Source organism: Chinchilla lanigera, unplaced genomic scaffold (genome assembly GCF_000276665.1).
Source record: "Chinchilla lanigera isolate Chin_1 unplaced genomic scaffold, ChiLan1.0 scaffold00035, whole genome shotgun sequence".
Taxonomy (NCBI): Eukaryota; Metazoa; Chordata; class Mammalia; order Rodentia; family Chinchillidae; genus Chinchilla; species Chinchilla lanigera.
In genome coordinates, this window is record NW_004955436.1 from 12,430,932 (window position 1) to 12,457,551 (window position 26,620).

General features: G+C 44.1%; 1 protein-coding gene across 1 annotated transcript in view; it reads left to right on the top strand.

Annotated features, from left to right (window-relative positions):
- Enpp1 (ectonucleotide pyrophosphatase/phosphodiesterase 1) overlaps positions 1–26,620 on the top strand; it is a gene marked incomplete at its 5' end in the record, with an annotated part of 61,068 nt that overhangs the window by 14,785 nt on the left and 19,663 nt on the right. The window contains 11 exon segments of the mRNA XM_013516652.1: positions 9,227–9,299; positions 11,970–12,086; positions 13,498–13,623; positions 15,155–15,215; positions 18,920–19,017; positions 19,970–20,049; positions 20,192–20,311; positions 21,965–22,074; positions 23,449–23,514; positions 23,824–23,896; positions 25,894–26,002. Of these exon segments, the coding sequence (XP_013372106.1) occupies positions 9,227–9,299; positions 11,970–12,086; positions 13,498–13,623; positions 15,155–15,215; positions 18,920–19,017; positions 19,970–20,049; positions 20,192–20,311; positions 21,965–22,074; positions 23,449–23,514; positions 23,824–23,896; positions 25,894–26,002 (1,033 nt within the window).

Here is a 26,620-nt window from a genome sequence, read left to right on the forward strand (position 1 = left end):
TCCTCCCCGCTCTTCGGAGCAGTGCTTTGGTAATAAATGGCCTTGTCCACCAAGGACAAGTGTGCTCCCTGCATGACTTGGAGTTAGTGGTTGTGAAAGCCTTTGCACAGTGTCGTCTGTTACTGTGCTTTAAGCACTTCCTCTTCCTTCTGTCCTTGGAGTCCCACCTCTGCTGGCTGCCAACTGGTAGACCTGCTAAGCAGCGGGAGGCGGGGGACGGTCTGACCCGAGACCGAGGCGCTTGATGTTCCCTGGCACGGTGCAGGCGGGCATTCACCTTCTTAAGTTAGATTGACAAAGTATTGGGGCAGAAGTATAAAGTGCGTCTTTGCAGCAGCTACCCTAAGAAATGAAGGGAGTTTTTTTTTTCTTAATCTAGGAAAATTTTGCATGTTTTTTTACCTTACATGGCCAGTATCGTGCTCCACGCATGTTGACTCTGAGTGCAGCGCGCTCCCTGAAGTCAGAGCGGCCCAAAGAGATGTCAGTGGTACAGCTGAGGGGTCTTCTTCCCCCTAGGCACAGATCTGCGTGCGCTGACTCCCTTTATCTCTCCCGAGCTGTGAAAATGGTTTGAAACATCAAGTTCCCCCAAGGTTCTTCCTTGCTTCAAATATAAATGCTTTCTGTAAGAAGACATCTTCATCCCAGCATTCAAAGGATACTGAAAAGTTTTCACAGCATTACAGAGTTACACACACACACACACACACACACACACACACACACATCCCATCATGACCCAGAAAGCGGCAGTGTCACACTGTAGAGATAAGCAATAACTTAAGGTTATGGCATTATTAGATACATTGTAAAATCTGGACTATTTTTGAGAAAAATATGGAAGTAGTAATAGAGAACTGGAAGAACATAATTTCTTCCTTTCTTTCTCTCTTTTTTTCTTTCTTTTCTTGAGACAGAATGTTTTCTTGAGACAGAATCTCACCTTGCAGTCCAGGCTGGCCTTAAATTCACCATGTAGCTTAGGTTGGTCTGCAGTTTGAGGTGCTCCTCCTGCCTCAGCCTCCTGAGTGCTGGGGTTATAGGCTTGGGCCATGAGGCCCAGTATGGTATTATTTCTTGTGTAATTGGAGTTCTGTTGAGGAAGTGCTCGCCTGTGCCTGTGTGTGTCTTCAAGTATTTTTCCTGTTTTACCTTTGAGAACACTCAGTGTTTCTGGTTTTATATCTATGTCTTTGACCCATTTTTATTTGATTTTAACAAGGGTGAGAGACAGGGATCTAGATCCATTCTTCTGCATGTGGGTAACCAGTTTTCTTAGCACCATTGGCTGAAGAGTAGTTGGCCTTTGCTTTTAGCCTGTTTTGGAAATCAGATGGCTGTGGGTGTGAGCGCTGTCCCTGTGTCTTCTGCTCTGCTCCATCCCGTGGTCTCCTGTCTGTCCTTGTGCCCCAGGGCCCATCCCCCTTCACAGTACTGAACTCTGTAGTATGCTGACTTCAAACCTGGGACTACGACGCCTCCCAGTTTGCTCTTTTTGCTCAGGATTGCTTTGGGTTTTCTGAGTCTCTTCAGGAAGGCACATACATTTTAGGATTGTTTTTTCTAGGTCTGTGAAGAATGCTTTGGTATTTCCATTAGAATTGCATTAAATCTATACATCCTTCTTGGTAACCTGGCCATTTGACAATATTGATTCTACCTATCCAGGAACAGGAGGTGTCTTACAAAGTGCTTTGATCAGTCTCCGGCTACACTTTGTGAAGTGTGCAGCTAGGAGTCTGCGTACAACTCTAACACACAAATGGCTGCTTTTATGGACCCCTTTTCAGTTGCATGTGCTGGACGTGGCCACTGTAGACGGCTGTGTAACAAACCCCCAGTGCCGTCATTCCAGCAAAATACTTTGCTTTTGTGTTCATTCTGTCATACCTTGGACAGACTTTCTTTACTACTACACTCTCCACCTACTGTTGAAAATAGATTACTGCAGAGTTAGAACCAGGAGTGGGGGAGAGCAGGTACACTAGCTTATGGCGATCCGAACTGTGACGTGAAGAGGGAGTGTTGGGTACTTGGGTAAACGTTGGGAAAGTTTTTTTTTTTGGTACCAGGAATCGAACTCAGAACCTTGTGCTTGCCAGGCGGGTGCTGTGCCACTGAGCTATATCCCCGGCACGGGGAAAGTTACCCTTGGGGGAGTCTCTGATGACCCCATCCTTAGTTGGGTGTTTTTGTTGGCACTGTCATTGTCCTGAGTCCCTCTGGGCCCCCTCAGCCAGCCATTGGTAAGGTGTCTCGAAGACCCCAGCCGCTTGCAGGACTCGTAGCTGCTGATTTTCTAGATGTCCCCCAGAGAGTACCAACCAGCTTTGCTCCCCGGTCCTTCTCCAGCGCTAGCTCAGAGCTTGGCCTGCTGTAGGGCTCAAGCAACCTTTGTAAAGCACTGAACAAGTGGATCTGCAGAGGTAGAATTTGAGCCCCGCACACTTTGAAGCTGGAGCTGTTTCCCAGTGCAGCTGTGTCCAGGAGAGGCTGACTTTGGGTTCTGGGCCCTCATTCAGCCTTGAAGTCACATTTCTGTTCGCAGTGAGCAGCTGTGTGAACCACTGTGTGCATCCTTTCCCAGAAGCTGGGACAATATTCTTTGGGGAAGCCAGAGTTCCTAGGTTGACGCCGGGGGCCCAGAAGAGCCCGCGGGCGGGAACAGCTGGCTGCACAGAGATGACATCTGCCTTAAACTCGCGACGCTCACAAGCTCCTCAGAGAGTGTCTGCTGTCTGAGGCTCCTTTGGATCTGTGTGTGAGCTTAGCACTGACTTTGCAGGGCTGAATCCTCTCCAGGAAAGAAATCCCCGGAACACACACAGCACTTCTGTGCTCTGAGCTCCCCCTCGCCGCGGAGCTACTTTCCTTTTTCCAGGGAGCACAGACCGCCTCTCAGCTCATCCCTTTCCACCGGGGGTGGGGGGGTTGGGGGGCAGCTGCGGGCTCCATCAGTCTCTCTGGAATATCGAGTCCAGCGATTGTCCGTTTCCTGAAAAATGCCCGGGTGTGTATTTATTGCACATATCCTTTATATAAAGCAGACACAGAGGCACCAAAGCGCTTTGATTGGATCAACTCCAATGAGCACAAATGCGAAATTTATGGTTTTCCCCCAAATTATGTTAAATGAAATCACAGCTTGTTGTTTTCAGCTCATGCTTAGATGCAGAAAATACAGACAGGAGTCAGTAAATCCTCGGCTCCCTGCATTCACACAAACGTGGCGCAGCCTGCGGGCAGGGTCTTGAGACTGGGCGAGAGGGCCCGCGGAGCCCCCGGGGGACGAGAGGGCCCGCGGAGCCCCCGGGGGACACCGGGCAGCGCGGGTGAGCCCTCCTTCCTTTGTGGGCCCCGCACAGCTGGCCCCTGGCTGCACCCGCTTCCCCTCCAGCCTGCTGGGTTCCGGCGCCGCTGCTGCTGCCGCCGACTCTGCTGTCCTTGGCCAGTTATTAATCCCTCCGCAACCCCGTCTCCGTGACCTTAGGGAGTTGAGTCTGTCACGTTACCGTGAGCACGACGCAGCTTCGTATGACACTCTTAGAAAACGGCCTGACCGTGGGGTGCGCCTAGCAGCGTTGGCGGTGGTGCTGGTCGTTTTCTCTTCTGGACACCCGAGGCTTCCCGAGAAGGCCTGACGCATATATTGTCACAACTACGTGGATTGACTGTTAGGTGGCATTTTCATATTTCATATCTTATTTATTTATTTATCTTTTTGAGTGAGAGTCTCAACATGTAGTTCAAATTGACCTTGCACTCTGAAGCACAGGTTGACCTCAGACTCCAGGAAATCCTCCTGCCTCAGCTTCCTGACTGCCGGGATGACAGGCATGCACCACTACTCCTGGCATTATTTTATATCTTCTCAGCAGCATAGGTTGTCCTTCTAAAGTTGTTGTTGCCCATATTGGATCATTAATGCTTACATTAGGATTTCACTACCAATTCTTTTGTGGTTTTATTTTTAAATTTCCTCACTGTGTCTAATTTCGGTGCACTTTACTGACACACATTTGTTTTCTGTTTGGGGTGACATCCTTTTATTTCTGCAAATCTGTCTCTTTGTTTTCAATTAGCAATAATCTCACCTCAGATAAACCTCACTGGCCGCAATACTGCCACTGTGCAAAGCTAAAGCTGTTTCTTGAAGCCTTTTATAACCCTTCTTTTCTGCTGTCTACTCTCTAAAGAAAGAATAATCTCCATTAAATGAATTTAATGCTGATGTAGTTGAAGGAATCAATAAGAAAACATTGGATCATTAAATATGTCTATTTCCGGGTGCCCTGAATGTTTAAGAAATATGAGTGAGGGGCCCTAGCTAAATAGTAGGAGACTCCAGATATTCTTTTCTAACATAGAAGCAAAACTTTCTAGCAATTTTACTTTTATTTCATGTTTTCTGTAGTTTCTAAAAACGTGTAAAAATATACAAATATCTACATTGTTGTAGAGATAAAAATGGGTGGTAGGCTTTGACATCGCTGACGGACTTTGAGAAGAAAATTCAAACTCAGTGAAACGCACAGCCCCAGAAATGACCAGAGATTTGCTACGGAAACTGTTCTGACGGGGGATTTTGTAGCGGAGGAGCAGCTGTTCCAGATTTCATCTTACAGCTGTGCCCACACTGGAGAAGGACTCTGCTGTCCTGTGTGTATCAGTGCCACGCTACACATTACCTTGCGGGAGGTAAACTGAGGTAACTTTCTTGTTGTTGGTGGTCTTTTTGAGACAGGGTCTCACTCTGCAGTTCAGGTTGGCCTTGGATTCACTTTCTAGGCCAGGCTGGTCTCAAACTCCTGCCCGAGCCTCCGGAGTGTGGAGATGATAGGCATGCGCCACTACAGCCAACTGAAGTAACTTGCTTTTAACAAGGAAGAGGTGGTTTTTAAAAATCAAATTGTGTGTTCTACTTAACAAGGGACATAGGGCCCCATAAACCATGCATCCTTTCAGCCAGTGGTTGCAGCCGGCAGATACCTGCCCCCACTCGTTCCGCAGTTCTGCAGCGCCCTCCCTCTGGGCCTGAGTCTGCCCTGGCTTGCCCCGAGCCCAGGCCATCCTTGTATCGGCCTGCACTCCGCTCCTGGAACTGCAGGCTGCTTAGCTGCATCGCAGTCTGAAATTGCAGACAGACTAAGCTGGGCTTCTGAGCCTGAGGTTCTCTTCACTCTTCCCGTGTTGACTTGGTCTTCATTGTCCCGTCTGATTTATTGCCATCACATGGGAGGTGCTCTCTCCCCACCTGGACTTCCTGCTTCCAGCCAATGCCCCTCCTCACCCCTCTCCTTCTCTCCTCCTCCCCTCCCCTGCCGCTCTCTCTCCCCTCCCCCCCTCTCCCTCTCTCTCAACTTACTTCCCTTTATTTCCCTCCTCCTCTCCTCCTACTCCCTCCCATCTCTTGGTCCCCTTCCCCCTTGTTTTTGGTACCAGGAATCAAACTCACGACCTCGCACCTGCCCGGCAGGCGCTGTGCCGCTGAGCCATATCCCCACCCCCTTCCCATTTGCAAAAGATCTGTCTCCATATTTCCCATTATCAGTCTTCTGGTTGGCTCTTTATTTTTATTTTTATTTTTTTGGTTCTTTTCCCCGTACCAGGAATCAAACTCAGACCTGCGCTTGCTAGGCAGGTGCTTTGCTGCTGAGCTAAACCCCCAGCCCCTTGGTTGGCTCTTTATTAATTGTTAATTATTGGGTTTGTCACATAAGAGAAACCATGCGATATTTAAGCTCGCGTGTCTGATTTATTTCTCTTAACACCGTGGTCTCAAGGTGTGTCCGTTTCCTGCAGGTGACTCAAGTTTACCTTGCTTTGTGGCAGTGTAGTGCTGCATTGCGTGTAGACACCACATTTTCTTCGTCCATTCACCTGTGGGTGGGCGTACAGGCTGCTTCCAAGACTGATCTGTTGTGAGTGGCGCTGCCGTACACATGGGTGTGTCCGGGTCCCTGTGATACGATGTCTGTAGCTCTTCTGGGAAGATACCTAGAAGGGGAATAGCAGGTCGAATGAAACTTTGAGTTGCAGATCTGAGGAATCTCCGTACTGATCTCCACAGGGCCATTGTAATTTACAGTCCCACCAACAATGCAGAAGGCTTGCTTCCCCCAGAGGCTTCTTACTGGGCCATGGAGATTGAGCGCTTCTTCACCACTCGCTCCCGAGTGGCTGTCGCTCCGGTTCTTGTGCGTGTGTGGGTTTTTTTGTTTTTTGTTTTGGTATCTTCCTCTCCGCCTTCTGGCTTGCCTCTCCCTGAAGCCAATGCCTTAGGAGTATCCCATTACATAAATAAAATGTGACTTATTAAGCCAGTTTCCTTAAATGAGATGTTTTGTTTTTTGAATGAATGCACTTTTGAAATAGATATCTTCAGAGCACTGTACTGCCCGCTCGTAAGAGTATATATAGCTGTACTAGCTCTGCTGAGTCTTGGACATGTTCGGTTTCAGTTACAAGTGTTTAATAACGAGCTCCCCAGCAGCATCCGTCCAACTCCAGTGACTAGGGTGCATTAACTGTGATTTCACAAGGTGCAAACTTCGCTGCTTATCAGCCCACAGGGTACTATGTAGAAAACAGGTGCATTCCATGGTCAGGGACCACCTGTGCCCCTTGCTTTAGAGTGTGGTGGGGAGCCGGACGCGATGGCACACACCTGTAATCCCAGCACTCGGGAAGCTGAGGCAGGAGGATCGTCGCGAGTTCAGGCTGGCCCTGGCTACAAACTGAGTTCAAGACCGGCCTGAACTGCATAGTGAGACTGTCTCAAAAAGACCAACAAACAAACAACGAAACAGACAAAGTGTGGCTGGGATCGACCACCAGGCGTGGGTCAGGTGGTTCACGTGTAGACAGCAGAGCAGGGAGGTGTGGTACAGCTTTGCTTCCTTGTAAGTCTACACACGATTGATAACCATGGGTAATGGGAAGGAAGCTGACTGATAAAGAATGGAAGTTCTAGAAAGAAAAGTAATCCTCTTGGAAGTGACATTTAAATCCAAAGTAAGTGAAGTTGTGGAAGACACAGCTGTGGTGATTGTGGGACCTGCACATTGCCACTGGATGAAGCCAGAGTAGCTCACGGGTGGGCAGTACATGCGGCAGAGACGCGCTGGCCAAAGTGACACAGTGGTGTCCAGGGCAGGGTAGGGCACAGGGTGCGATATCTCATCGCTCACAGTGGTGTTGACTTCACATTTTTAACTAGTGCACTTATTTTTATTTGTCTGTGCTTGCAGTCTGTAATACTTATGTTCCTATGTGGAGCCGGTACATGTATGTAACACATTTTAATTCTTTTTTACATCACCTTCGCTTTTCTCATGCTCCTCCTTCTCTTTACATTTCTCTGTCTTTTTTTTGAGACGGGGTTTCACTATGCAGTTCAGGCTGGCCTTGAACTCTTTTTATAACCCAGGTTGGCCTCAAACTCGAGGTGCTCCTCCTGATTCAGCCTCCCAAGTGCTGGGATCACAGGGGTGCACCACCTCGCCCGGCTCTCTCTCCTTTTCTTGATTTGAGACAGATCTGGCTCCCTACTTTTATTTTGGTCTTTACTTATAGTTTGGGTTTCTCATAAGAGAAACCGTGCGATATTTAAGTTTGTGTGTCCGATTTATTTCACTTAACACTATGGTCTCAAAGTGCACCAAGTTTCCTACAAATGACTCAAGTTTGTCTTTCTTTATGACAGTGTAGAACATTATATATAAATATATAATATTTACGTATATAACATTATATATAAATATAATATCCACATCTTTATCCATTCTTTACAAATTTATTTATTTCTGGATTTTTCTATATAATATTTTCAGATCATCTTTGACTGTGAATATATATTATACTAAAATAATATATTAAATTATTATTCAATATATTAAATCATATGTACATTTAATATACAATTAATATACAGTAATACAGTTTAATATATTAAAAGCATAGGGTCAGTACTCAGTATTTTTTTTAAGGAATAAATGCATAAACATCTACACATGCACCATCCATCTTGCTGTAAGTGTTAGTCTCTTTCCCATCTCTGGGATAAAATACCCAACACCCATAACTTACAGGAGGAGAGGATTATTTTTGGTTTATGTTTCGGAGGGTTCAGTTCATGGTTGTCTCCAAGGCAGAAATAGCATGGCGGAGGGGATGGTGGAGGAAATGTACTCCACGCATAGCAGCCAGGAAGCAGGGAGAGAAGAGGAGCCAGGGACAAGAATGCATCCTTTCTGGTCTTGCCCCTGGGCCCAGATCCCACCTCTGAACACGAGACTGTTAGATCTAAACCATAAAATTCCACGCTGAGTCCCCCAAAGGCTCATGCCCAGCTCATTGTGCAAAATGCACTTAGTGCAGCTCTAAGTTGCCAAAGTTTTAGTAATTGCAGTGCTGCTGAGAAGTCCGAGTACAAAGTCTTCCCTGAGATTCAAAGCAAACAGCTGTGAGCCCCTGTGAACATTAAAAAGAGAGCTAATATATCCCATATACAATGGCACAGAGTAAACGTTCCTATCCTGAAAGGGAGGAACAGGGCAAGGAAAGAAATCAAAGCAGAGTAAGACCGGAGCCCAGCAGGGCAAATGTTAAATCCAGAAGCTCCACGTCCAGCATGTGTGGCAGGTTGTGGTGCTGTGCGAGCTCCAAAAGGCTTGGGCCCGCTAAACCAGTAGTACCCACTGCTACCCCGGTAGGTGACCCACGCTCTTGGCCGCTCTGACTTCCTGGGGCCTCCACTGCACCCTTAACTGCCCTCCCCAGGTCAGGCATCACCCTCTCAGAGGCTCCTGGCAGTGACAGTAACTGCGTTACACACGGTCCTCTGGGCTCCCAGGGCTTCTCCTGAAAGCTCGCGGGGTGGGGCGGGGGGAGCCTTTAGGACACCAAGTCTCTTGCACTCTGCATGCCTGAAAAACAGGCATTCGTTTCGGTTCTCGGAGGTTTTTCTCATTACACTCACTTTGGGTGATCTAGAATTATCTGCTGACATTTAAGAAATCTTTGCATTAAACTAAAATGTGCAGGACGGAATATAAATCACAAGTATGTTTGACATTTCGAAACATTGAGCACATTCCTATGACCGCAGCCACATCGGGGAACACACTAGCACCAGCAGCTTAGGAAATATTTAGAGAAATAAGATATTCTGAGAAAGAGAAGGGGCATCGACACTGTCTTACTTCCTTTTTTCTCCACACAGGTCTTGTCGGTATGTGTGTTAACCACAATCCTCGGCTGTATATTTGGGTTGAAACCAAGCTGTGCCAAAGAAGGTAATTAGTTCTCGTTCCCTTTCATTGTCTCTCTCTCTCTCCCTCTTTCTGTGTCTCTCTCTCCAGCCTTAATTCTCATTGTCATTGCGATAAATGTTATATCATGATCCTATGCTTATTTCACAGATAGTATAATTCTTTTTGTTTTCAGACAGGGTGTCTGTAGTTCAGGCTAGCCTTGAACTCACTGTGTAGCTCAGATTGGCCCTGAATTCATGGTGATCCTCCTGCCTCAGCCTCCTCAGTACTGGGATTACAGGCATGTGCCATGATGCCTGGCAGATACTGAAAATTTGAGGAGGAGGATTTGACTCTTGAAGCTCTTGTATTATTTTAGCCATACAAAATTTTATTTGCTTGCAAAATTTTATCGCAAAGCAAGAAAGAGGGCTATGACCATAAAACAACTACAAAAAGTCCAAAACAGTAAAAGAATCACGTAAGAACAAAGACACAAGCAGACAGGGCCAGTAGTAGGTCCCTGTACTTTGCCCTAGAACCCTGTCCGCAGGGACCCAGGGATACTTTCCCCTGGAGTTAGTTGCTAAAGCAGCCCTGGAGGTTGCTAGGTAACCATTTGACATCCCTGGTCAACCAGAAACTGATCAGTACCCACTCTTGGGGTTTTTAAAATTATAGACATGGGTGGTTTCAACGTAATAGTGAAATTGTTGAGCTTTTGATTATGTTTTTCTTTATATCCAGGGCTAAAATCTACCCATCTTCGAAAAGACTAAGTTCTCTAACTCAATCGTAGTATGTTGTAGTGGTTGTTCTTTTCGCCCTGAGCTACCTTTCCTCCTGTAAAATCATGCGTGCTTTTCCTTGGGAATTCACTTTTCAAAATTGAGCAACCCTTTTTTTTTTTCCTGTTCAATTATTCTGTAATTGTCAAATTAACCATTTAAAAAACTTGAGTGATTGTTAGGCTATCACATATTGTTAAAAATGAATGAAATGTAATTTTATTTAGTTAGAGTATTCGGAACAAATATATTTAATTTTAACAAAACTATAGTTGTTCATCATATGAAATATTTTGCTTTGATTGTAATTTGTCATCAACATAAAGGATTACAATTTTATCTAAGCCCAACATGGCATTAATGATAGTTTTGAAATTTGCTAGGTGCACGTTAGTGAGCTTCAAGTAATAGTTATTACGATAGTTTTTCCTTCCTCGTGAGACAGGAAGGTTAGTATTTCTGACCGAAGAAATTACTGTTGTTACTTTTTGTTCTTAAAATTACCTGATTTACCAGTGTGGCATGAGATTTAAATTCCATGGCAGCTATTTTGTGGCACCAGGGAACCATTAAAGTCAAGAATTGTTTATTCTTACCCTTTTTATTTTTTTAGTTAGATAACCATTATTTTATGTGTAGTTTCTTTTATCTTTTTCTCGTTATCCTAATTTCCTAGTAATCCAGTAAAAATCTGCTTTAGCCAGGGGATCCAGGAAAGAGTTACAAGAGTAGAATTATAAATATACAAGATAGTAAAATAAAATTAATATTTTATTTTCAATGTATTATTACTGTTTTTTGAGACAGAATCTTACAGTGTGTTCCAGGCTGGCCTTGCGTTCACTCTGTAGACCAGCTTGGCCTCGAACCTGGGGTGACCCTCCTTGCCTCAGCTCCCAGAATGCTGGAATTACAGGCAAACTTCACTACATCTGGCTCTAAAATTGCTATTGTTAATGAAAAGTATTTTCCTTCCATATGTGCCATTTATTTATTTAGCAAAGACTTAGTACTAGTACTAACTCTACATCAAGCACTTGCTGGGTACCAGGGTTACAATACCCTGAGCAAAATCCAGATGTGGTCTTTGGCCTTAGGAAGTCTGCAGTCTAGTATTAGTCTGGGACAGTCACCAAATGAGCTAGTTCCAGATGGAATCACATGATCGTGGAGGACGAGGTTCGTGAGAGCTTAAAAGAGATCAGGTGTGGGCCGGGGATTCTGGGAAGGCTTGGCGAAAGCGCACAGGCTGCTGTGCTGATGAAATGGACATTTTAGGTTTTGGTAGAAGGGGCGGTGCTGGGAGCGTGTTCCGTACACACTACCACTACCTTACAGCAAGAGGGAGACGGGTGAGGCAGGGGTTCTTTTCCTAGCTGCAGTGTCCCTAGATAATCACTTTTAAAATTGTTTTCCCGCTGGGAGTGGTGGTTCATTCTTCTCTAGTCCCAGCAGCACTCAGTAGGCTGAGGCAGGAAGATCATAAGTTGAAGGCCAGCCTGAGCTACATAGTAGACCCTGTTTAAAAAAAAAATATTCTCACATTTTGAAATTTTGGGGAACCTCATAGCTCCTTAACCAGCTTTTCGTAGCAGAAAACTTTTCAGAACGTGTCTTTATTCCTTTATTATACACGATTACCAAGTTTGATCCGGCCCAGTAGGCTGTGTAATGAAGTTTTTTTAAAAAGCTTTCTTCTGTCTATAGCGAGAGACAGAGTTGCATTTCTGTGTGGAAGGGTCTCTTCTTGTCCCTTTTCATGGGTCTTAGTGACAGGAGCTGTGGGTCACTGTCACCCATCGGTGTTCTCTAGAGCAACGTGTGACCCTATTCTGTGCCTAATCTGGGCGTCTGCGTTATGAACGCTGCTGTGTAATTAATTATAGAGCAGTTGGAAACACGCAACCCTGTTCACTGTTCTCAGTAAAAAGTTGCAAAGGCCGCTGCTTTGAGAGAACCTTTGGGAACTGCCGCTGCGATGCTGCCTGCGTGGACTTTGGGAACTGCTGCCTGGACTACCAGGAGACGTGTTTAGAGCCGGGTAAGGAGGCACTGGGAGTGGGCTGGTGGGCTCGGGGAGGTCAGCGAAGATCGCAGGAAGCTCCGTATCTCTCACACTGATGTACGTAACACACTCGAGTTTGCTTGTTTAAAATTTAGGATGTGTGTATATATATATATATATATATATTTCTTTTGTTGTTGAGACAGGGTCTCGCTATGCAGTTAGGCTGGCCTTGAGCTCACTTTGTAGCCCAGGCTGGTCTCGAACATGCAACGATCCTCCTGCCTCAGCCTCTCCCAAGTGCTGGGATTATAGGCATGCACCACCACGCCCAGCTTGTGTGTATATTTTTAAAAATTAACTTTACTGGCATTCTTTAGATATACACAGTGATCCATTCATCATAGGGAATTTGTACCTGAACCTGGTATCTCTTGATTCTTTCTTCCCATCCCCCCCTCTTCGACCCCTCTTCCCCTCCCTATTTACAAAAGCTTTGTTTCCGTTTTTCCATTCCAATCTCTTTATTTTCCCTTCTCTCTGCCTTCTTTCCCCTCCCCCTCCCTTGTTCCCCTTCCGATTTGAAAATTTTCCTCCCATTTCCCACTGTCTGCCCCATTATCCCAGGTATCTATCCACGTTGCTCCTGATTTACCCTTTTAGTTTCTCACACAAAGGAAACAGTGCGATGTGTTTGTGTCTGATTTATTTCACTTAAAAGTATGGTGTCAAAGAGCGTCCGTTTGCCTAGACGTGTCTCAGGTTTATCCTTTATGGCAGAGTAGTACCCCACTGTGTAGGAACACTACATCTTCTTTAGGATGTACATATATTTTGACATTATCATTTATACTTATAGTTCCATGGAAAAAACGTTTTACATAATTTACTTTTGCTAAACATCTTGTGACTCACAAAACCAGGCCTATTTTTAATGAATGCTGAAAGCCTTGATAGCCTCATGTGCATTTAAACTGAGTCCTAAAGGCTGCTTGAAATATTTTCGTGCTGGGCTGGCTGAGGCGACAGGTTTTAGATGTTCCCTTGCATTTTAAAATAAACCCAGCGGAAAATGAAGGTCTGCGGAGACTGCCCTAGGTAGGACAGGACGGAATGCTACCGCGGTGGGAACGAGTCAGATTTCGGTTCAGAGAATCCTGAAAGCGGCCGCTGCTGCAGCCCTGGTCTTCCTAGGTGCTGCGTGATAGAACTGTGCGTCCAAGCACGGAATGGGGAGCTTCTGTTTCTCAGCCAAACAGAAACGGGGTGCCCGCCTGGGTCCCCTGTGGGCTCTGAGCCACCTCAGGGCTGGCGATGGTGCAGGTGACCCCGACATGGGGAAGGAGCGGGTCCCTCTCTCCTGGCTCCGCTTCCGAAGCCGGAACTCTTGCCCACTTCCGATGCCCAGCGGGACCACGAGGTGTGTTTTGTTGGCCTTTGTTTCCAGCACAGATATGGACTTGCAACAAGTTCCGGTGCGGTGAGAAGAGGGTGCCCGGGAACCTCTGCTACTGCTCAGACGACTGCAAGGACCACGAGGACTGCTGCGTCAACTACAGCTCTGTGTGCCAAGGTCGGCTTCTGTCCTTGCTCTGTCCCCGGGGCTGTGCACTGGTGTTATCTCCTCTGCTAGTTGGCATAGTTCTCGGCTGTCTGGCTGTCTATATGAGCTGAATGTTATTAGAGTATCTCAGAGCTGGGTGTGGTGGAGCACGCCCATAATCCCTATGCTTGGAGGCTGAAGCAGGAGGGTCACCGTGAGTTTGAGGCCAGCCTGGGCTACAAAGTGAGCTCAAGACCAGCCTGAACTGCATAGTGAGACCTCCTCTTAAAAAAAACCCTAAAAACAAACACAACATTCAAACATAGGCATGAGTAGAGAGAGTGGCTTATGAACCTGATGCCCTCACTAAGCCTAATAAGTAGTATTACCTGTATGTGCCCGGCCAATCTTGTGTACCTGTGGCCAGCCCTAGCCCTCCCGACAGCGCCCCGTCTGTCTGTGAAAAGAGCACTTTCCTAGTTCTGGCTGCATTTAGGTTCCAGGTTTCCTTCCAGTCCTCAAGGACGGCGTTGGCCACAACTGAGGATGTCCTATGAAGTTACTTTGCAAGGCGATTTTGTAAGCTGATAGTATTAGGATGTCATGGTCAGGAATACAGGGTTCCTTGGAACTGCTTGACAGAACCAGAATCCTTGCGAGAGAACTCAGGCTTCACAGTACCAAAGTTTAGGTAGGATGGGTGGAAGGACGGTTATAAATTCTCACTGAAAATATTGAGATTTAGGCCGGGGGTTTAGCTCAGTGGCATAAGCACCTGCCTGGCAAGTGCAAGGTCTTGAGTTGGATTCCCGGTATCAAAGAAAAAAGAAAATATTAAGATTTTGAAAATGAAAAAGATACTGAAATCATCACAAATATAGTACCATTAGTCCTCTGTATCCATGGAGGATTGGTTCTAGAATGTTTGATACCAAAATCCAAGGATACACAAGTCTCGGAAATAAATCTTCATAGGGCCCAACATGGTGGTGCATACCTGTAATCTCACTTCTTGAGAGGCTGAGGCAGGAGGCTCACCCTGAGATCCAGGCCAGTCTGGGCTACGTAGAGAGTTCCAGGCCAGCCTGAACTACATACAGGGAGACCCTGCCTCAAGCAGCAACAGATTGCAGTCTTTAATATAACCTGTGCATGCCGTCTGCGTACTTTAAACGACCCTGATTGCTTATAATACCCATGCAATACAATGCTGTGCAAATATTGCTTACGGCATTTTGCTTAGGAAAAATGCACATGTTCAGTACAGATGCTCTTTCTAAAAAAGTTTTTGGTCTGCAGTTGATTGAATTCGCAGATACTAAGGGCTGACTGTAGTATATTTCAGTCTTGCCATATCCATTCGTCTCTCCCTGACAATCAGCTAACTCTTATTTTGAAGCAACACGAGTAACTCCTTTTATTTATGCATTGCCCCTCTGGTGCCATGCCCCGAGTGGTCCGTGCGTCTGTTAACGTGTCATGCTTAGGACTCCATCTCAGTGTGTCTCACAAGCATCACAATCATCAGCTGTGCTCATTTTATTTCTTGAAAATATTTCAGATGAGAAAAGCTGGATGGAAGAACCGTGTGAGAGAATTAACAAGCCGCAGTGCCCGGAAGGGTAAGATTATATTCTGAGATGTACTTTTTGTCTTTTTTAGGACCTTTCTTCTCTCTCTTTTCAAATTACAGTGAGTAGATAAAAATAATCATCAACCAGTGGTTCATTACATCTGATGTTTAGGTAGGTCCTGTGTTTGGCCCTGCTGGGACACAGTTGGTTAGTGTCTGAGTCCTTGATGAGAAAAGAGGAAGGGCGTGAGTTGTTAGTTTTTATTGTTCATGATTGCTGGGTGGAATCCCGTTGTCTTCTGCCTTTAGGAAGGATGGATCTTTTTTGTGAACAGCACGGTGATTCTTTATTTATTTATTTATTTATTTATTTTGTCTTTTTGAGACAGGGTCTCGCTGTGCAGTTCAGGCTGGCCTTGAGCTCACTTTGTAGCTCAGGCTGGTCTCGAACTCACAACGATTCTCCTGCCTCAGCCTCCTGAGTGCTGGGATTACAGGTGTGCCACCACGCCTGGCAGTGTTTAAATTTTTGTTTTCATCAGCGCACACTTGCAGTGCACACTGATGGCCTGCACTGGGAGGAGCTGGTGCACGTGCACACACATCTCCATTCTTTTAACCCCTTTCCTTATCCCCCTATTTCTTGGTCCCCTTTCCTTCTTTTCCTCTTACCTATCTTTCATATTGTTCTTTAATTTATTTATATTTTCAGTCTCTTGTATAAGAGAAACCTCGCGATATTTAAGCTTGTGTGTCTGGTTTATTCCACTCAGCATTATGGCTTCAAGGTGCATCTACTTCCCTACAGATGACTCCAGTGTACCCTTCTTTGTGGCAGCGTAATACTCCATTGTGTATATACTGTACACCACATTACCTTTATCCATTCCTTTGTTGATGGACATAGAGATCACTTCCAAGATGTAGCTATATCAGTCGTGCTGCTATAAGTGTGTAGGTATGCATGGATCACTGTAATATAATGTCTAACTCTTTCGGGAATGTACCTTGGAGGGGAATAGCTGGGTCAAGAGGAATTTGTAGTTTTAGTTTTTTTGCGGAGTCTCTGTACTGATCTCCAAAGTGGTTGTACCAGTTTACACTCCCACCAGCCATGTAGAAGAAGAGTTCCTCATTCCCCGCAGCGACCCCAGCGTGTGTTATTATGTGATTTCTGCATGGTGGCCATGCTTTCTGGGATAAGACGGAATCTCAGTATTTTTTTAATTTGCGTTTCTCTAAGTTAATTTGCCCAGAGATATTGAACATTTTTTCATATGCTTATTGGCCATTTGTACCTCTTCTGAAAAGTGTCTACATTTCATTTGACCATTTTTTAATTGGATCTTTTATTTTGGGCTTTTTTTTTTTCCTTTCTTTTTTTTTTTTTTTTTTGTTCTTCATGTATCCTAGATATCAGTCTTCTGCTTGAGGAATAGCTGGCAATTTTCCCCCCATTCTGTTCATTCTTTTTTTTTTTTTTTTTTTGTTCTTCATGTATCCTAGATATCAGTCTTCTGCTTGAGGAATAGCTGGCAATTTTCCCCCCATTCTGTTCATTCTGTTGGTTGTTTCCTTTGCTATGCAGAAGCTTTTTAATTTGATGTGATCCCATCTGTTGATTCCTGATGTAATTTCTTATGTAATTGGGGTTCTGTTCAAAATGTCCTTGCTTATGCCAGTGTCTTCAGGATTTTACCTGTTTTATCTTCCAGCATATTAAGTGTTTCTGTTTTAATATTTAGGTCTTTGATCCATTTTGATCTTAGTTTAGTGCACGGTGTGAGAGATACGGGTCTAGATTCAACCCTCGGCATTTAGTCAGTTTTCCCAACATTGTCTGCCAAAGGTTCTATCTTTAGGAAGGAGGGATCTTTACTTTCATTTTGAGACAGGGTCTCACTGTGTAGTTTAAGTTGGCCATGAACTTACTACGTAGCCTAGGCTGGCCTTGAATTCACACCAATCCTCCTGCCTCAGCCTCCTGAGTGCTGGGATTAGAGGTGTGCGCTACCACATTCTACTGTTTTGTTTTCTGATGAGTGAATAGATCTGGTTTTGTACACATGCAAACCCATGGGAAGATAGGCAACTAGTTCTCCAGCTTCCCAAGGGCACGTGTGACAGGTAGCAGACGCTGTGTACGAGTGTTCTCTCTTTCTGGGGACACTGTTTGGTATGAGGATGGGGCAGGAGGAAGGAGTAGGGTTGAAAAAGACCCTAGTTATTGATGTGAACAAATTTGATATAACAAATGTTTTTAAATAACAGAAGTAATGCATTAAAAGGCTGGGCGTGGTGGCGCACGCCTGTAATCCCAGCACTTGAGAGGCTGAGGCAGAAGGATCATTGCAAAGTTGAGGCCAGCCTGGGCTGCAGAGTGAGCTCAAGACCAGCCTGAACTGCATAGTGAGACCCTGTCTCAAAAAGACACACACACACAAAAGTAATGCATTAAATGATATAGCAGCAACTCTTCATAATGTAATTTCAAAATATTGATAGATATGAAGTGTCTGGATATTTCTTTGGCAATTTTAATGGGAATAAAAACATCCACAAAATAAGCCAGATTCAGAAAGGCAAGAATCTCATGTTTTCCCTAAAGCAGACTGTACAGATAATAAAAAATGGGACATGAAGGCAGCAAAAAACTACAAGATCAGCAGTGCCTGTGATTCAGTCACCAGTGGAAATCACAGATAGGTAGATAGGTATAATCTGCTGTGTTAAGAAAAATACTGCACTTTGTGGCATTTTTATACATGGGTGTAACATACTTTGATCACACCCATCCCCCATTACCCTCCCTCCTCCCAATCCCCGCTTGTCCAGCGGTGTCTACCTTCAAGACAAGTATTTGCCTCAACCTCCAATGACTTTCTGTGGAAGTCCTCACAGTCAGCCAGCAATAGCTGACTGCCCGTCGTCTCCCAAGTGCCCCAGGCAGATGCCCCATCTCTGAGCTGTGCTGCCTGGGGACTGTCACACAGCCATCGTCCATAGTGGCTCTGTTCTGCTGAGCACATAGCTATGCCCGCTTCCTCACATTAGCTGTGTGTATTTGTGAGCGTCTACGTGTCTGACCTCATCTTTTGATCATTCCTACCTGTGAGTCACTTTTTGTTTAATAATAAATATGAATGTAATAAATATTTCTCGGACTTCTATGTTAGATATTTATATCTTTTCAGTATATGAGACGTAGAAACTAACTACAGCATATGATGTGTGCTGTGTAAGGTACTGTGTATGAGAGTCAGATAAAGACAGTATCAGAAAGTGGCTGCTTAGGGGAAAAAAATGAATGGAAACAAAAATATAATTTAGGCAATGCTGGTTATTGCCATTTATTTTCCTGAAAATTACAGAAGTCCTGTTGTAATTTAGTAGCATTTGGTCTGGCTTTTGGAAGGACAGCAGTCACGAATGATGTTCATAGTACCTGAGAGTGGTGTGAAGTTTTAATAAACACTGTTTGGTGATTAACGTATGTATGTGAATATAAAGGCATTTAAAATAGCCTTGGGGGCTGGGGATTTAGCTCAGCAGCACAGTGCCTGCCTGGCAAGCTCGAGGTCGTGAGTTCGATTCCTGGTACTGGGGGTTGGGGGGGAAATAGCCTTTATGGGTGTCCTTGCTAACTTGCTAGTTTAATGAAAATTACATTTGACCTCTGTGAAAAATCCACCCTGGACACATCTTCTCGCATGTGTCTTCTTTAAAACATTCTCTTTTCTTTCTCTTTACCAGGTTTGACATACCTCCTACCCTCTTATTTTCTTTGGATGGATTCAGGGCAGAATATTTACACACCTGGGGAGGACTTCTTCCTGTTATTAGCAAACTAAGTGAGTAACTTGAGAGCTGGCTCCTGGCATGTCATGATTTTGGTAAGACAGATGAAAGAACCACTATGTTTTGGAAAAGTACTGGCAGAACCTACCTGCTCTGCCAGTCTTCTCCATTACAAAGTGATTGAACCTAATCCCAAGGCGCTGGCCTTTAATAGTGTAATTTCTCTGAAGTTGCCCTTGACATACTTCTAAGATAACACGACTATTTTAAGATTTTAACCCTCAACCATTTTTACGCAGATTTGTTGTCTTAAAATTTTGCATTCTTACTGTGGAAACAAAATCCCCTATTTATTTATCATATGGACATTCCTTCTAAAAACAGAATTTCAGAAATAATGTTTTTGAAACTGAAATGATAGTACTACCTACTATATAGTTTAGAAGGACTGGTGGTTATCCTGTGTTATACTTTGGATCAAGTTGAATTTTTGCAGTTTCTTTATCTTAGTCCAAGCCTTAACTGATGATTATCCCTCAAATTATGGATAAAGTAGCGCGATCATCTCTTTTTAATATTGACGCATTAAATCACATTAATAGCCAGCAACAGTGGTGTCAGTAGACTTGGAGGCTGGAGCAGCCATTCTGTCTACTGCTTTAATTAGTTATTTGGCTACTAATTAATATCAAAGCTCTTGCAAGCATTGAGTTATTGCAACGTGTCCCTCTTGAATTTAATGTTACTGGTTAGAAGGGATTAAGTGCTTAATGGGTTTAATTATGTTGTTTACTGTTTTCTGAGTAAGAGAAAAAAGAGCTCTTATAGTTATGATTGGCTTTGTATCCACAGCGGTGCTTTAGATTCATCTTGAGCTTTTATGTGGCAGTGCACCCCCTCTGGCGCAGCGGTTTTCTGTGATTTAGACTGCTGGGTAGGAAGGCTACATGAGGCCAGTGGTTTGCCAAATGCACTTAATAATGATGTTTTTTCTTTCTCTTTTAGAGAACTGTGGGACATATACTAAAAACATGAGACCTGTGTACCCAACAAAAACCTTCCCCAACCACTACACCATTGTCACAGTAAGTCCTGCACTGCAGCTTTCATGTACTTAAGAAGTGAGATGCAGTTGAAACGTTTTTTGAGGAAATAATTCAATTTCAGATGCGAAAGAAATACCTCATTGTATAACAAGGGATAACGTCTGTGTTTTGTCTGTTTCAGGGACTTTATCCGGAATCCCATGGGATAATTGACAATAAGATATATGATCCTGAAATGAATGTTTCCTTTTCGTTTAAAACTAAAGAGAAATTCAATCCCCAGTGGTACAAAGGAGAGCCAGTGAGTTCTTGGTCTTAGTTCTAAAATATTTTATTATTTTTGTTTATTTTAATCAGCGTGAAGTGAAAAGATCCCCTGAAGTTTTTAATCAGCTGTTTCGTGTACTATGCCCCTGACTTTCCGTCGGAGGAATGATTGCTGACATTCCCACATGCAGCTTGTGTGACTGCATGCGTCTGAGAGTAGCTTACTGCAGAGTTGCGCTAACTGTTCTTCTTCTCGGCTTCATTCTGTGTCTCTCTCTCTCTCTGTGTCTCTCGGGGAGGGCCTTGTGATGACAGCCAGGCCCCATCCACTGAGCTACATCTCCAGCCAATTCCTTTTTCTTACAGTAGTATGGGGCAGCAGTCCAGAGTAAGAGCTTTTAAAAGTTATTATTTTAATTGTACGTATCCATAGGATACAGTATGATGATTTGCTAGATGTATATCAATCAGAGTAGTTAATATTCTCATCTTCTTAAACATTAAAATTTTCTTTTGATTAACATAAAGTAATTCTAAGGAAGCTGGGCGTGGTGGCACATGCCTGTAATTTTAGCACTCTGGAGGCAGGAGGATCACTGCGAGTTTGAGGCCAGCTTGGGTTGTATCGTGAGTTCAAGGCCAGCCTGCACTACATAGTGAGAGCCTGTCTTAAAAAGACAAAAAAAAAGTAATTCTAAGGCGATGATAGTTATTCTGATTTGGTCACTACTACTGTGTGTGTGTGTGTGTGTGTGTGTGTGTGTGTGTGTGTAGAATGCTGTGTCTCATACTGTAAGTATGTACACAAGGGAGTAGTTTTATCTACACAAAACTACTTTGCTTCTCAGAGCAGCAAGCCTTGACTTCCTGTGCAAGTGTACTAACTCAGAAGGTCTTTTCTGACTGTAATTTGAACGTGTCCTTTTTAATTTATTTTTAAATTGCTAAGATAGTTGCATAGGGTCTGTTTGCACAATCTTGATATTTCTGTTAGGAGGATAGAGAGAATTATGTTTAATTTCTAGGCTGTGAGTTTAGATTGTTTTGTTTTTTTTGAGACAAGATCTCAGTAGGTAATTCGGCTGGTCTCAAGCTCAAAGCGACGCTCCTGCCTCAACCTCCCTAGTCTTGGGATTACTGTTGTGTGCCTCCATACCTGGCTGTGAATTCAGATTTCAGCTCTGACCTTTAAAGCATGAGACTGAGCGATTCATTCTTTCTTGGACTCTGATTCCTCATTGTGTACTGCACATAATTCAGTTAACTACCTTGTAGGGCTACTGTGGGAATTTTACGAGTTAGCGATGTAGGATGCTTATAGGAAAATTTGACACCTGTGGCTGGCAGTGGGACCTGCTTAATAAATGATCGTTACCTAAGCAAACATGTCAATAAGTTAAAGGCATGCATATTCGTAAATTTTTCTTCTTTCAAGAGAAATCTATTCATTAGGGATATAGCACTAAAAGTTAAAAAAAATGACCACTGATGTATGTCCATCTTTTTTAGTTTAATTTAGTACTGGATCACTTAAAATTCTGCTTGCTGCTGTTCAGGAGTCACGTTACCTGATTACCGCGGCCACTGCTAAACCTGTTACTTAGCCTTGGGCGGAATGTGTCCGTGGTGCCGGACCACGTGCTCTCTAAGCGATGACGCCCTAACTTTCCTTCACCACCTTCCACAGATTTGGCTCACGGCTAAATATCAAGGCCTCAAGGCTGGCACCTACTTTTGGCCGGGATCAGATGTGGAAATTCAGGGAAATCTGCCAGACATCTACCGTGTGTATAACAAGTACGTCCTGATGCGCATTGTCCCGGACCCCCGGGGCGGAGCGCCTTATTTTTCTCTCACCCCACCCCCCTTTTTTGAGTCCTAAGCTCTAGCGCTGCGTGCTGTGTTCCCTGAGAAGGGAAGCCTCACAGAATCACAACCTCAAAGATTGCACGTGGACGGGAAATAACAAAGCTAGGCAAGCACTTTGTAGAAGCACTGGTGACATTTTGTGTTCAGGTCCCTGGGCGGTGGTAGAAAAGGAAGACGGGATGGCAAAAGTAGGGATCTGGGAGTGGAGGTGCTGCACGTTTTAATCAGGGCAGAGGGAGCTAGAAGGGAAAGACAGTGTGTCACAGAGCACTTGCCTGGGAACATTATTTAGAAGGAGATGCTCGTGGCTGCCCTGGATTTCCGCTTCCAAGTCACCGTAGGGACCCGGCTTTCAGTATGGGAAACTGACGCTGATTGCCCTGCGAGTTTTTAAATCAGGATGTAATGAGACAAGACAAAAACAATTTTTTTAGAGAGAAGACTTCTGTTGGCTGAGGTGGTAGGGAGACTGCCCAACTAATTCTATTTGCCTTGCACTTCCTGAAATTTCTGTTGCAAAATCAGTCCAGTATATTTGAGGTGAGGAGAGCACAAACAAAAAAACACCGTAAATCTCAGAGGAGAGGCTCATAGCAGTTTCACGGGAGCCTTAGGTTGCTGAACTTCGTGCTCCCCCGAGCCCGTGGGCGCCCTCCTATGCTTTGCCATTGGCTGCTGTTTCCTCCCCAGAGAGGACGTGGAGATGGTAAATGAGATCTGACCCGCCAGGCCCTGAACTGGATTGGAGGATTCAAAGATTCGTGATGTAGGAGCTCTGGCTTGTTGTGGTCCAGAAGAGACCATGCCTAGCTGTCCTTGAGGTCGGGCAGGCCTCCCTGTGGAGCTGTGTAAACAAAACCCCGTTCCCAGAGGAAGGCATAATTAATTTTGCCAGAGAACTGTTGCCTGGAGAAATGTTTCTTGGTTGTCATCTGGTGCCGGTTTCCCAGCCACACGCCTGTCAGTGGGCTGCTGAGCAGAACAGACAACACACGCACTGCCCATGTGCTGCACGCCCCGACCTCAAGCGCACGCGGAGTATCCTGCGGAGGATACCCTCTAGTGAAGGAAACCAGTTTTTAAACCAGATCACAACTTATATTTGTATAAAAGCTGAGTTTTGCTTCTTTACTGGAAAACAAAATTTAGTTTTCAAATAAAACTCTTATGTAACTTCAAGCACAGTAGATGCCTGGGTTACTTTAGCATCGCTTAATGCCATTTTCAATAAGAAAAACGTTTATATTTTAAATCCAAACAATTGTCACAGATTTGTTTCATTTTGTTTATCCTTCATTTCAGCTCCATACCATTTGAAAGGAGGATCTTAGCTATTCTCGACTGGCTCCAGCTTCCAGCAGGGGAAAGGTATGTAGATGATTAATTTCTATTGTAAGTACCCCTTGGTTTTATGAAACTTATGTACTTCTTAAAAATAGACTAGAATAAAACTTTGCCATCTCCTGTGATGATGTTTTATATCTAAATAAACTCTCTAGGGAGCTACCACAGCTGCATTTGGAAGAATTCCAAACCTGTAAATTATTTCCCAGCAAGCCTAGAAATGTTACCCCAGTGTTGTAGAATTTTTAAGCACTATCAATTGTTGAATTATTCTTGCCACTCTGTTTTTCAATGTGTTCGTAAAATATTACATTTTGATACTGTTTGATTTAGACCACACTTTTACACTCTGTATTTAGAAGAACCAGATTCCTCAGGTCATTCCTACGGACCAGTCAGCAGCGAAGTAAGTGCACTTTTGCCTACCGTGACTTTGTTAAGGCGGGTGTCCTTTAACCTATCTGTGCTCTGAAGCTTCTGGGCCATTCTGTAAGATGCTGTGATGTCTGGAGAGAGGGAATTACTATGCATCACTTTACTAAACCACAGAGTGTACTTTAACCAAAATAAAGTTGGGAGAATGGTGTTTGCTTACGTTTTCTGCAGTGCTCAAGTGCACTGATGAATTCAATTCTACATTTCCAAACTCAAAATTCTTTTGCCACCCCATATTCTCTTCCTTTGGCCTAAAAACTAAATGCTTCATGAGAGTTTTGTAAGAGGTTAAAAAAAGTGAGATGCATTATCTACCCATACCAACTCCCCCAGTGAATCTAGTCATTGTGGACTACAAACTTTCTGAGGCTCCAGATTTCTATGAAAATATAGGTTAATGAATCAAGTAGCGGAAGAAGCCTTCTCTAAACTCTCCTTCTTAAGAAATAGGTCTCTAGATTCATGAGGCCGTGCTTACATTACAGCCGGAACATTGAAAGATGGGAGGCTTTCTCAAAATTACAGAGATACAGCTGAGCATGGTGTTTCACACTTATAATCCCAACATTCTGGGAGGCTGAGGCAGGAGGATTGCAAGTTTGAGCTCATCCTGGGCTACTTAGTGACTTAGTGAGGCCCTGTCTCAGAAAAAAAAATAGAGATATGCAAATAATCTTTCTTTATTGGATGATTACTAGGGAACTCTAGGAACCAGCTCATGGGCTAATGCTCATAGAATAACATCTTGTTTGAACTGACACCTTTAGCCAGCTCCTGTCTCTGTCTGCCACTTACGTTGTACTTTAAAACAACGCTTGCTGCTGGGGCTGGGGATTTAGCTCAGTGGCAAAAGCGCCTGCCTGGCAAGCGCAAGGTCGTGAGTTCGGTTCCCGGTACCGGAGAAAAACCAAAAAAAAAAAAAAAAAAAAAAAAAAAAAAACAACGCTTGCTGCTTTCAGTGTTCGTGTGTCTGAAGCACTTTTACATCTTGGGGCACAGGAAATGTTAGTAAAAATAAGTAACTTTCCTTCTACATTTTACCTGTGACTTAAGATATGAAAAGCAATAAAAAGAAAGCATCTCTGACTGCTGTTGGCCATACAAATTGTGAGGTGGCACTGCCCGAACCCCCTGTCGCAGACCTGGTCTGATTGCCTCCATCAGAGGCTGTGGCCTCACCTCTTCACCCCAGATTCATAGAAGAGAAGTTATGTGATAAATCGTGTGTCTCATTTATTTCACTTAACATTGTGGGCTCAGTGCGCCCGCTTCCCTGCAGAAGATGCAGGTTTTCCCTTCTCTGTGGTGGAGTCGTGCTCTGTTTTGTGTAAACACTGCGTTTTCTTTATCCAGTCATCCGTTGATGGACAGATTTAGCTATTGCGAATTGTGCCGTTGTAAACATGGGTATGCATGTGTCCTTGTACTGGCACTGTCTTAAACTCTTCTAGGAAGATACCTAGGAGGGTAATAGCTGGATTGGATGGGCTTTCTTGTTTTAGTTTTTTTTTCTTTTTTTTTTGTCTTTTTAAGACAGTGTCTCACTATGCAGTTCAGCCTGGCCTTGAGCTCACGTTGTAGCCCAGGATGGTCTCAGACTTGTGACAATCCTCCTGCCTCAGCCTCCTGAGTGCTGGGATTATAGGCATGCACCACTGCACCCGGCAACTTGTTTTAGTTTTCTGAGGCATCCGCACACTGATTTCCATAGTGGTTGTACTAGTTCATTCCCAGCAACAATGTAGAAGGGTACCCCATCCCCCCATGTCTCCAGCTTATGTTATTTGATTTCTTGATGGTGGCCATTCTTTCTGGGGTACCGTTCAATCACAATGTTGTTTGAATGTGCAGTTCTCTAATGGCCAGTGATTTTGATCATGTCTTCATGTATTTTTAAAGTAGAGATGGCTTCACGTAGAAGTAGCCCACAGTGTAGAATTGGTCACACCAGGTTGCTTTCCACCTCAGGTCATCAAAGCCCTGCAGAGGGTGGACAGCATGGTGGGCATGCTGATGGAGGGCCTCAGAGAGCTCAAGCTGGACAAATGCCTGAACCTCATCCTGGTTTCGGATCACGGTAACCTACGTTTGCCTTGTTTACTCTTCAGATTGTCTTACCAAAAAAAGTTTCCTTGGTAGATTTTTGTCTCATGGTTCCCTGTGAATGCATAGGTCACACATTGTTAAAAAATGTAGTTCCTTGTGGAAAGTCCTTTGGAAGAAATTACAGTAAATATAAAACACAAATGAAACACAGAGTTCATGGAAACCTAAGTGCTGGCCAGTATAATGCAGCTACCTTCCGATTTGGGAAAAGCCTACACCAGGATTTAAATAGTTCAAAAAGTGTTTCTTCAGTGTTAAATTTTGGTTACTCCACAGTTTTAAATTTAATCAGAAAACATTATTATGTGCCTTTTCAACTTTATGTAGCATAATACGAATAACTTTAGAGGCTGTGTGTATTAATTTTGACAGCATATTAAATTTGACAGTATATTATTTTCATTTTGTGCAACACAATCTTGGTGACACAGGTTTGGGTACAGCTGTGGGACTGAAGAAGGGGTGTGCATGATAGAAAGTAGAAAGTAGGCTGTTTATTTTTCTACTTGTGTTTGTTGTTTGCTTCAAAAATAATTGCAGAAAGCCGTTTTTTAGAAAGAGTCCTAAAGTGTTGCATGTCACAGAAACG